Here is a 12,900-nt window from a genome sequence, read left to right as displayed (position 1 = left end):
TCTCTCGCTCTCTCTCTCTCTCTCTCTCTCTCTCTCTCTCAGCAAGCTGTCGAACACCCGGCTTCCGTTGTAAGACGTGAACATGCCTGCAGCGAGCTCAGCTGCCGACCATCCCTTGAAAAAAAGCTTTGCATGCTTCACTAAACGCCATTTTGTAATCAAAGTTGAAGTCATTCAAATCTATTCTATTTGGATCTCTTTATTGCTTTATTTTTTTTTAAGTAGACAATGGTCCAATCTTTCTGAGTGTATCCGTTCAATGTTATTTCTTTTGCAGTAACCCTACACATTGTTGTCAATATAACTCAACCTTTGGTAGTTTACAGCATTCCGCCACTTGTCAACCTTCGACCCAAGAGATTGGGTCAAACGAATAGCCCAACGTTTTGGTTCAAATTGACCAAGGCAACTGGGTCAAAAAGGGACTGACCTCTACTTGGGCCAATTTGACCAAATCGTTGCGTTATTCATTTTATCCAATAAGTTGGGGTATTCATTTCACCCAAAATCTTGGTCAAATGAATCGCACAATTTCTGGGGGTGAAATTCACCCATGTAGAGGTCGGTCCCTTTTTGACCCAGCAATTGAGTTAAAAATAACCCAACTTGGGTTAACCCAACTGTTTTTAAGAGTGTAGATTACATAAAGAAAATATCTAAAAGCCTTTTCATAAAACCAAAGGACACACACAATCAGTATGAAACGGTCTCAACTTCACATGCATCACTAAATGTATGATGGCAAGGACTTATTATAATGCGAACACTGTTGTTGCGTCATTGCGTATATCGCTGCACTGTACTTCTACGGTGCTGAATTGTTTCTGTGAGGAGTATGACATACAGTCAACAACTCATATTGATGTCGGGGTGATATTGACCACTATTATTTACTATATTTGTAAGTAACCATAACCATTTATTTGTATTTGATTCACACGGGTTATGCATTAACTAATTAAAAGTATGCTTCGCATAAATGAAAACATTAAACAACTAAGAGTCAAGGTATGCGGTAATCCCTATCTATTTGACATGGAATAGAACGACGCCAAATTCAATGGTTGCTGTTGATTTCCATTGTGCGTTTGACTTGTTCAGTCGAGGTGCTGAATTGCGATGAAACGAACAAAAAAGCGCTGTTCTTTTTAAACATTGTGGTGAGGTTAAATTTCAATTTGACTGTTATTAGCTCCCCTTATTTAGTTTTGTTTTGGTTTTTAATTTAGTCAGGAACCATGTTGGACACCTTTGAACCCTCATGGGGTCCTTTGAGTTGACACAACTGTGAATGTGAAGATCGCCATTCGAAAATGCCCAAAGGGATGAAAAACGTGATTAACAACCAAGGTACTGTTACGAATTACTGTGGGCTTTTTCAAAATGTATTTACTTTTTTTTTTTTTTTTTTTTTTTAAATAAGTTTCGAGTAACTTGAGTTTGGACTGTTTTTAAAAACATCTACCGAATCTGATGCTAGTTGAGCTAATGCTGTCGCTACATCAGCTGTTTGTCCGTAGATAGGAATGGTTATGAACGGATACGCCAGTGCAATGCAGCGGCCCGGCCAACTGACGTGCCAACATGGCGGCCATGTTGGGGAGGTTGACGTTCCCTTACAAGGCAATTAAATTAAATCGTAACGTGCTTATTTCTCAATCAAGTTTCATGAGGGTTGCTGTTTGGTCAACACACGCGTATGCAATCAAGAAACAACAATTTTAAAAACACAAAACAATAACCTATATAAACATACTTTTCCATGTGAAAGGGATTCCCAGTTCTCTGATCATAATGGTACGCCATTTTATGCAACTGCATGCAGCACAATGCGCAAGCATCAGTGGTCTTTTGGTTTTCTTGCCGTACACGTGCAGTGAACGCGCTGACGGCTTTGACCTTACTAGCTTAGCGTCGAAGTCGGCACGGAGCTCAAAATAGGCGTGTCCAATCTCCCAATATGTTTAGCCGGCTAAATGAGTTAATTTACCATTTTTTGACATACAGAAATAAATAAATATATTTTATATTGACTATAAGGCAAATGCATACAGAATTGAAAAAAAGTTTTTTTTTTTGTTTTGTTTTGTTTTACAAGTTAACACACATCCATTCAGTAATAATGCAAGAACATTTTGGAGCCATTGTGTAAAAAATACCTTTTTTTAATAGCTACTGTTTTCACATGTACTGAAATATTGTAGCTTGTCTTTTGATACTAAAAATAATGATTAAAAAAAACATCATTTTCTGTGTCTTTGTCACAGGAAAATAGTTTGCGTGTGCTGGTAGCAGCGTGCAGTAGCATCCTACACATTTCCACCAAAAACAAACAAAATGCCCGTATTGGAATGTTTCGATATGCGACACATTTTCACCACTTTACAACATTAACTCACATGTGAGCAGATCAGTCAATAGAAATGTTAGGATGCAAGTAACTAAGTAAAAGGTAAACTAATTGAAGTTTATCATGGAACAAGTTTACATCGCAAACCCGATTCGCTGCTGCGATTTTAGAGTCACTGTCCGCTGTTGTGGTGCTGAATGGATTCAGTTTGAGCACAGAAGGCATCAGACTGACGTTTCTACCATGAAAGAAAATGTTTCGCAAAACTACGTCATCATAACGGTTCAAGACTGCGGATGAGCGCGGAGTGAAAGGACGGCTGGCTCACCAACAGCGGGAGAGAAACGTTGTGAAAATGCGCACGGCGGGCAGCCAGAGCGCCGCAAGCGGTCGTCGTTGGCAAAGCGAATCGTCGGCTCACCTGCTGGCTCTCGAAGGTCCAGGCGCTGTCCGGCAAAGAGGCATCCAGCACGCCGATGACCTCCTTGAAGTCGGCGGTGCTGCTGGGCTTGAGCAGCGTGAAATCGCTGTACTCTGACACGGGAGACATGCAGGACCTGAAGGAGTGACTCTGAGACATGACGTCTCCTCCCAGAACCTCCACGTACTTGATGGGTCCGTCGGCGTTGAGCTGAATGTGCAGATTTCCGTCGGGCTTCCCGTCCCGCTCGCAGCGCGTGCGTCCGACGCCCGAGCAGCGAGCGGCGCCGCTCCTGGCGCATTTGACGGCCAAGGCGAGCAACGTGAGCAGAGACAGCACGGACACCGAGGCCAGAGACACGATCAAGTAAAGCGTGATTCTGCCGCCGCCGCCGCCTTTCTCGCGGGGCTCGGACGGCGAGTCGCGCCCGAGCGGCTCCGAGGCGGGCTCGCTCACGGCGTCCTCCAGCAGGATGGACAGCGTGACGGTGGCCGAGCGGACCGGTTCCCCGTCGTCCTCGACCGCCACGATCAGCCTCTGGGAGGAGTCGTCGTGCTCGGACACGGCGCGTTTGGTCCTCACCTCCCCCGTGTACAAACTGAGCGCGAACAGAGAGGCGTCCGTGGCCTCCGCCACTTTGTAGGAGATCCAGGCGTTGTGGCCCGAGTCGGCGTCCACGGCCGTCACCTTGGTGAGCAGGTGGCCCGCCTTGGCCGAGCGGGGCGCCCTCAGGTGGGAGGCGGCGTGGGGGGAGGGGTAGATGACGGCGGGGGCGTTGTCGTTCTGGTCCAGGATGAAAACGTGGACGGTGGCGTTGCCGCTGAGAGACGGAGAGCCCCGGTCCTTGGCCTCCACCCCGACCTCAAACACTTTGACTTTCTCGTAGTCGAACGAGCGCATGCTGTAGATGCTGCCGTTCTCCGAGTTGACGTAAACGTACGACGACGCCGCCGGCGCCTCGGCCGCTTTGCTCTCCAGCAGGGAGTAGGACACTTTGGCGTTCTGGCCGGCGTCCGGGTCGCCGGCCGACACCGAGAGCAGGATGGCGCCCGCGACGTCGTTCTCTTTCAAATAAACGTTATAAGAGCTCTGAGAGAAGACGGGAGGGTTGTCGTTGACGTCGCCGACGCTGACGGCGACGCTTCTGCGACTCGAGAGAGGAGGAGAGCCCGAATCGGTGGCCGTGACCTCGATCTCGTACTCGGACACTCTCTCCCGGTCTAAAGCGCCGCTGGTGACCAGCGCGTAATTATTCGAAAAAGACGGTTTCAGAAGAAAAGGTAATTTTTTGGGAAGATGCAGAGTCACTTCACCGTTTTTGCCAGAGTCGGGGTCACGTACAGACAGCAAAGCTACAACTGTCCCAACTGTAGCGTCCTCTGGTATCGAACTAGGTTTAGAAGTTAATAAAATTTCTGGCGCATTATCGTTTACATCTAACACATCAACTTGCACGCTGCATCGGCCTTCCATTGTTGGGAATCCTTTATCTTTGGCACTAATGTCAAGTCGATAGGAGGACTGCTGTTCGTGGTCCAAATTATTTTTTAATAATATATCTCCACTTACGGGGTCGATATGAAACAATGCCAGCACGGACGGCGGTGCGTGTATGCCGAGAGAATACTCGATTTCGCCATTTGGCCCATCGTCTACGTCTGTCGCCTTCATTGTCATGACAAAAGAGCCATTTGGGCTGTTTTCTTGCACGGCTATTTTATATAATTTATTTTCAAATGATGGAACATTGTCATTAACGTCAAGAACTTTGATTCGAATTTTTGAGGTTCCCGACTTAACAGGGTTGCCACCATCCATAGCTGTCAGAATTAAATTATGAACAGCTTTTTTCTCACGATCTAATGATTTATTTAACACCAGTTCTGGCATTTTTCTTCCATCGTCAACGTCTTTAACCTTTAATGTAAAACATTCGTCTTTGCTGAGTGTATACGTCTTGACTGTGTTCGTCCCGACATCAGGATCCTCTGCACTCTGCAGAGGAAAATTGACACCTACAACGGTGGATTCGGCTATTTCAATGACATGTTCACTTTTGAGAAAACGAGGAGCATTGTCATTGACGTCCTGAATGTCGACTTCGATTCGATGCAAGTGCAGCGGATTTTCGACGACGACCTGCAGCGGGAGCACGCAGCTGGCGCTTTGTCCGCATAAAGCCTCTCTGTCTATTCTGTCGCTGACCAGCAGCTCGCCCTTCCCCGCATCCACGCTGAAATACTGCTTCCCAGCCTCAGAGGCGACACGCAGCTTGCGCTCAAATATCTCAGACAGTCCCAGAGCCAGATCTTTGGCCACGTTGCCCACCGCCGAACCTCGCTTGAGCTCCTCCGGGATGCTGTAACGAGTCTGCGCAGCCGCTGTAGTCCACAAGAGAAAATGCCACAAAAGAGCCTGCCGTCGCCAGTCTCGGGATCCTATTGTCTTTGTCATCCTCGCAAGCTCCGTTACAACGCGGACATCCTCTCCACGGCGACTCTGACGTCCATACAAACGGGGAAGATTTCCACGAGCGGCCCCTCAAGCCATCGGAGCGGAGCGACGAAATTGAATTCGTTTCAAGGTGGGAAAAAGCAAGCGAGCAAACGAGCAAACCGAGCCGATTCCTTTCCGTCTGCGCCGCAGCTCGGTGCATTCGACGTGTTGGTGAGATGAAGCTGCGTGGGGGCAGGGACGAGATTGCTTTGTACGGTCTTCGAGCCTATTGGCTCGCTGGCCGCGCTTCCACCAGCCAATGAGAGGCGAGCTGATCCTCGTTCCCTCTTAAAGACACAGCTCCTCTTTCCCCTTTCAAGTATTGAATGGCTTTTGGGGGGCAACTGTACACACACGCACATATATATATATATATATATGTATATATATATATATATATACATACATATATATATATATATATATACATATATATATATATATATGTATATATATATATATATATACATACATATATATATATATATATATACATACATATATATATATATATATATACATATATATATATATATATATATATACATATATATATATACATATATATATATATATATATATATATACATATATATATATATATATATATATATATACATATATATATATACATATATATATATATATATATATATATATATATATATATTACCCACTGAAGTCCCTAAATATGCAACAAATAATTATCAATAACAGAAATATTTTAAACACGTGTAAATTTAAATTTGAAATAGCAGACAGAAAATAATTCAGCAACAAAAAAAAGATATCTATTAAATCCATTTCACTGTCACTGTCCACTCTTCGGGTTCTGAATATTCTCTGAAAGGACGATCGACGTACGTTTGCTCCCTTTAAACCAGACAGCATCCAAACTATGTGTTAACACGCCAATTTGAAGACAACAACAGAGAAGGGGACTTCGATGTGGCGGCTCAATGATCGCGCCGGAGAAACAATGAAACTGCATCGAAGTCTTGCCTGAACTGACTCTTCAAGTTAAGCAGCTCGTGGACAAAACTGTTGGCACCTCTCAGTTAATGAAAGAAAAACCCTCGCTGGTCACGGAAATAACTCGAATCTGACAAAAGGAATAATCCAATTTTAAAAAATGAAAATCAGACATTGCTTGTGAATTGTGGTTCAACAACAACTAAATATATAGAGAGAGATGTTAAAAAAACAACTCATGAAACTGGCCTGGACAAAAATGATGCTACTCTTCGTATTTTCTTGTCCAACCTTTTGAGGCAATAACGGCAATCAGCAATATTTTTGGGGAACTTTCACTGAGGCTTCTGCACGTGTCAGCAGCTATTTTGGCCCACTCCGCAGCAAACTGGAGCCAAGTGCTCCAGTCGTCTCAGGTTTGAAGCTCGCTTTCCCGAGAAGAACGTTTCAGCTGCTCCCACAGATGTTCGGCGGGATTTCGATCAGAGCTCAAAGAAGGCCACTTCACAATAGTCCGATGTTTTGCCCTTAGCAGTTCTTTGCTGTCTTTTGGCTCGTTATCCTGTTGCAAGACTCATGACCTGCGACTAAGACCGAGCTCTTATTTCTCTCTAGACTACCTTGATAGTCTTGGAGATTTTACTGTACCCTGACCCAGATGCAACAAAGCAGCCCCAGAACATAACAGAGCCTCCTCCATGTTTCACAGTAGGGACAGTGTTCTTTTCTTGGTATGCTTCATTTTTGCGTCTGTGAACAAAGAGCTGATGTGCCTTGCCACAAAGTCCCGTTTTTGTCTCGTATGTCTCTCAGACCTTCTCCCAGAAGCTGTGACAAGCCACAAAGCTTCCAGACGAACATCCGTGGAAGGAGCTGAAACGTGCCATCTGGGAAAAGCATCCTTCAAATCTGAGATAACTGGAGCCGTTAGCGCATGGAGAGTGGGCCAAACTAGCTGCTGAGAGGTGCACAAGTCTCACTGAAACTTACAAAAATCCTTTGATTGCAGTGATTGGCTCAAAAGATTGTGCAACAAAATATTAAGTTCACGGTACCGTCATTTTTGTCCAGGCCCGTTTCATGAGTTTTTTTTTTTTGGTTCTTTTAATCATTCTTTTGAACCACAATTCAAAAGCAATGTCTGATCTTCACTGGTGAATTTTCATTTTTTTTCTTCACTGATTCTGACTTTTGTCAGATTCAAGTTATTTCTGTGCCCAGTGTGTGTTTTTCTTTCATTAACAAAGGGTACCATCAATTTTATCCACGTGTGTGACTTGAACTGTAAAGAGCAGAATCATGAGAAAACCGTAACAATGTATTTTTTTTATCAATTTCAAACTTGATGTCTGTTGCAATCCTGTTGAATTATTTCCATGTGATGAATGGGATGTGCAGCATCTACTTCACTCACTTCGCGACAACAACACCATGCGATTACTTTGAGCATTGTACAATGTATACAGTATAAGTTATGTTGCAGATGAGCATGCATTGACGATCACTGAGGGGGAAAAAATGGTAAGTTGCAAGACGTGCAGAAATCTCAAACTAAATTAAATTGCAGGAGATACAGAAAAAAAATCTCTCACAAAACTAGATTGTTGCTGCCACTGATGTGAGGAGTGTGACTCATCAGCCTGAGTTTTCTACAACTATTCATTGCCAAATAGTAAGCATGATAGAAGATAATTAAACATGTTTCAACCACTGTCAGAGTATCCTATCAGTATTGATGGGAAAAGTCAATACTCAAAACCAAATTCATTTCAACAATGCTGTGATGACAATCATTACGATGTCCCGATCCAATCTTTGAGATCGGAAATCGGTCCGATGTCAGCAAAAAAACGATGATATCGGACTGGATCTAAACTTTTCGATTGCACCACTCTTATACACGCAGTTCATTCCTCGCTCCGCTCCAGCACTTCTATCCGGCAGCGTCCGGACGGCAACAGCTTGCTAAGGTGCTAACATAGTAGCAAGGAGGAAAACAGTGACTGTTGCTTGCTTCAACTCGTTTGTTGACGCTCCAGTTGAAGTTACTGAAAAACTAAACTCACATGATAGTATTAAACCTGTCGAATGTTCAAATACATCTCAGCCTTTGTTTCTCTCTTTGTTTTTGTTCAGAAAAACCGCTAGCTCAAAGCTAACACACAGTGAATGAAAAACACCCTTGGCGAGCTCACGAAAATTACCATTGAACTCGCGGCACTTATATTTCTTAAAATAATGAATATTGGTACACAAACCCTGTATAAAAATATACAAAAAGGCAATATAACAACACTCTCTTGCACATGTTCTTCAAACGCTGTTTAAAAAAAAAAAACAGTGATAATAACAAAATTCGATTGAACTTCTACTTTCTTTGTTACTGCGAGTGTGTTTCTCATTGTGTGCACCATACCGCCCCTCAGAGGTCAAGAAGTGCACAGCAGGAAGAGCAAATAAAACTAAACCCCACAAGCACCGCACATGCAGCGAAAACAAATGCTTGTTCCCACCATATGCCGACAGTAAAAATAAATCAGTGACGGAATTGAACTTGAAATATTTTGCACTTTCAAAGTACAATTCGTGTTTATTATTCATTTGGATTATCTTTCATGATTTTCTCATTGATGTTTATTGAATCTATTCAACTGTAGAATATGATTATGTTGAAGCAGTGGATATGTTGCAATTTAAATATAAACTTTGTTATTGGTTTGATTTGTCAGGATTTTCGAATAAAATTGTTTATTTTATTGAATTGTAGTACATTCCCTTGTTTAAAGTGACTTGATGTAACCCATTGGTTAATAATGAGGGGGTCAGTTTTTCCTCACACCCACCGTTGCTGATAATTGTTCTCCGAGTGATATCACTTGATCAAAGATAGCGTAACATTCCGTACGACAAAATAATTCAAGTACGTATGATAATTGTTGATATCGGATCGGACCGATATCGGCCAAAACTCAAGGTCGCAATAGTGATATCGGATCGGAAGTGAAAAAGTTGGATCGGGATTTCCCCAATAATGACAAGAAAAACAACACCAAAGCAGTTTTTGTGGCAGTTGGTAAAACATGATGCCATCTTAATCAAATGGAATGGAAATAAATAATAAAAAATACTGCTGTGGGAGGATTTCAAGTTTGTTGTCCATTATGAAACTGCGGACTTTTTCTGAAGAATGTGCTACATACAATCAAGCTGACTTCATTCAAACCACAAAATGTGATTGCAACAACAAAAAGTCAGCAGAATTGGAAAATACACTAACACATTTCAATCTATTGTTGTCAACGGCAACAGATCACCAACTGCGGGAGAGAAACGTTGTGAAAATGCGCACGGCGGGCAGCCAGAGCGCCGCAAGCGGTCGTCGTTCGCAAAGCGAATCGTCGGCTCACCTGCTGGCTCTCGAAGGTCCAGGCGCTGTCCGGCAAAGAGGCATCCAGCACGCCGATGACCTCCTTGAAGTCGGCGGTGCTGCTGGGCTTGAGCAGCGTGAAATCGCTGTACTCTGACACGGGAGACATGCAGGACCTGAAGGAGTGACTCTGAGACATGACGTCTCCTCCCAGAACCTCCACGTACTTGATGGGTCCGTCGGCGTTGAGCTGAATGTGCAGATTTCCGTCGGGCTTCCCGTCCCGCTCGCAGCGCGTGCGTCCGACGCCCGAGCAGCGAGCGGCGCCGCTCCTGGCGCATTTGACGGCCAAGGCGAGCAACGTGAGCAGAGACAGCACGGACACCGAGGCCAGAGACACGATCAAGTAAAGCGTGATTCTGCCGCCGCCGCCGCCTTTCTCGCGGGGCTCGGACGGCGAGTCGCGCCCGAGCGGCTCCGAGGCGGGCTCGCTCACGGCGTCCTCCAGCAGGATGGACAGCGTGACGGTGGCCGAGCGGACCGGTTCCCCGTCGTCCTCGACCGCCACGATCAGCCTCTGGGAGGAGTCGTCGTGCTCGGACACGGCGCGTTTGGTCCTCACCTCCCCCGTGTACAAACTGAGCGCGAACAGAGAGGCGTCCGTGGCCTCCGCCACTTTGTAGGAGATCCAGGCGTTGTGGCCCGAGTCGGCGTCCACGGCCGTCACCTTGGTGAGCAGGTGGCCCGCCTTGGCCGAGCGGGGCGCCCTCAGGTGGGAGGCGGCGTGGGGGGAGGGGTAGATGACGGCGGGGGCGTTGTCGTTCTGGTCCAGGATGAAAACGTGGACGGTGGCGTTGCCGCTGAGAGACGGAGAGCCCCGGTCCTTGGCCTCCACCCCGACCTCAAACACTTTGACTTTCTCGTAGTCGAACGAGCGCATGCTGTAGATGCTGCCGTTCTCCGAGTTGACGTAAACGTACGACGACGCCGCCGGCGCCTCGGCCGCTTTGCTCTCCAGCAGGGAGTAGGACACTTTGGCGTTCTGGCCGGCGTCCGGGTCGCCGGCCGACACCGAGAGCAGGATGGCGCCCGCGACGTCGTTCTCTTTCAAATAAACGTTATAAGAGCTCTGAGAGAAGACGGGAGGGTTGTCGTTGACGTCGCCGACGCTGACGGCGACGCTTCTGCGACTCGAGAGAGGAGGAGAGCCCGAATCGGTGGCCGTGACCTCGATCTCGTACTCGGACACTCTCTCCCGGTCTAAAGCGCCGCTGGTGACCAGCGCGTAATTATTCGAAAAAGACGGTTTCAGAAGAAAAGGTAATTTTTTGGGAAGATGCAGAGTCACTTCACCGTTTTTTGCCAGAGTCGGGGTCACGTACAGACAGCAAAGCTACAACTGTCCCAACTGTAGCGTCCTCTGGTATCGAACTAGGTTTAGAAGTTAATAAAATTTCTGGCGCATTATCGTTTACATCTAACACATCAACTTGCACGCTGCAATGACCTTCCATTTTCGGTAAGCCTTTATCTTTGGCACTAATGTCAAGTCGATAGGAGGACTGCTGTTCGTGGTCCAAATTATTTTTTAATAATATATCTCCACTTACGGGGTCGATATGAAACAATGCCAGCACGGACGGCGGTGCGTGTATGCCGAGAGAATACTCGATTTCGCCATTTGGCCCATCGTCTACGTCTGTCGCCTTCATTGTCATGACAAAAGAGCCATTTGGGCTGTTTTCTTGCACGGCTATTTTATATAATTTATTTTCAAATGATGGAACATTGTCATTAACGTCAAGAACTTTGATTCGAATTTTTGAGGTTCCCGACTTAACAGGGTTGCCACCATCCATAGCTGTCAGAATTAAATTATGAACAGCTTTTTTCTCACGATCTAATGATTTATTTAACACCAGTTCGGGCATTTTTCTTCCATCGTCAACGTCTTTAACCTTTAATGTAAAACATTCGTCTTTGCTGAGTGTATACGTCTTGACTGTGTTCGTCCCGACATCAGGATCCTCTGCACTCTGCAGAGGAAAATTGACACCTACAACGGTGGATTCGGCTATTTCAATGACATGTTCACTTTTGAGAAAACGAGGAGCATTGTCATTGACGTCCTGAATGTCGACTTCGATTCGATGCAAGTGCAGCGGATTTTCGACGACGACCTGCAGCGGGAGCACGCAGCTGGCGCTTTGTCCGCATAAAGCCTCTCTGTCTATTCTGTCGCTGACCAGCAGCTCGCCCTTCCCCGCATCCACGCTGAAATACTGCTTCCCAGCCTCAGAGGCGACACGCAGCTTGCGCTCAAATATCTCAGACAGTCCCAGAGCCAGATCTTTGGCCACGTTGCCCACCGCCGAACCTCGCTTGAGCTCCTCCGGGATGCTGTAACGAGTCTGCGCAGCCGCTGTAGTCCACAAGAGAAAATGCCACAAAAGAGCCTGCCGTCGCCAGTCTCGGGATCCTATTGTCTTTGTCATCCTCGCAAGCTCCGTTACAACGCGGACATCCTCTCCACGGCGACTCTGACGTCCATACAAACGGGGAAGATTTCCACGAGCGGCCCCTCAAGCCATCGGAGCGGAGCGACGAAATTGAATTCGTTTCAAGGTGGGAAAAAGCAAACGAGCAAACGAGCAAACCGAGCCGATTCCTTTCCGTCTGCGCCGCAGCTCGGTGCATTCGACGTGTTGGTGAGATGAAGCTGCGTGGGGGCAGGGACGAGATTGCTTTGTACGGTCTTCGAGCCTATTGGCTCGCTGGCCGCGCTTCCACCAGCCAATGAGAGGCGAGCTGATCCTCGTTCCCTCTTAAAGACACAGCTCCTCTTTCCCCTTTCAAGTATTGAATGGCTTTTGGGGGGCAACTGTACACACACGCACATATATGTATATATATGTATATATATATATATATATATATATATATATATATATATATACATACATACATACATATATATATATATATTACCCACTGAAGTCCCTAAATATGCAACAAATAATTATCAATAACAGAAATATTTTAAACACGTGTAAATTTAAATTTGAAATAGCAGACAGAAAATAATTCAGCAACAAAAAAAAGATATCTATTAAATCCATTTCACTGTCACTGTCCACTCTTCGGGTTCTGAATATTCTCTGAAAGGACGATCGACGTACGTTTGCTCCCTTTAAACCAGACAGCATCCAAACTATGTGTTAACACGCCAATTTGAAGACAACAACAGAGAAGGGGACTTCGATGTGGCGGCTCAATGATCGCGCCGGAGAAACA

At 45.6% G+C, this 12,900-nt stretch overlaps 2 protein-coding genes and 1 pseudogene across 20 annotated transcripts in view; all 3 read right to left on the bottom strand.

The window, feature by feature from the left end:
• LOC133407442 (protocadherin gamma-C5-like) overlaps positions 1–12,900 on the bottom strand; it is a 276,972-nt gene that overhangs the window by 24,292 nt on the left and 239,780 nt on the right. The window lies entirely within an intron of this gene.
• On the bottom strand, positions 15–5,578 carry LOC133407444 (protocadherin gamma-C5-like). The gene has a single exon (XM_061685372.1). It carries the CDS (start codon positions 5,223–5,225, stop codon positions 2,625–2,627), a length of 2,601 nt encoding a protein of 866 aa, XP_061541356.1. The 5' UTR covers positions 5,226–5,578; the 3' UTR covers positions 15–2,624.
• Positions 8,589–12,474, bottom strand: LOC133407445 (protocadherin gamma-C5-like; annotated as a pseudogene).

The sequence above is a fragment of the Phycodurus eques genome, chromosome 9 (assembly GCF_024500275.1).
Source record: "Phycodurus eques isolate BA_2022a chromosome 9, UOR_Pequ_1.1, whole genome shotgun sequence".
NCBI lineage: Eukaryota > Metazoa > Chordata > Actinopteri > Syngnathiformes > Syngnathidae > Phycodurus > Phycodurus eques.
Note: the sequence above shows the minus strand (reverse complement) of the source record. Positions and strands in the feature narration are given on the sequence as shown.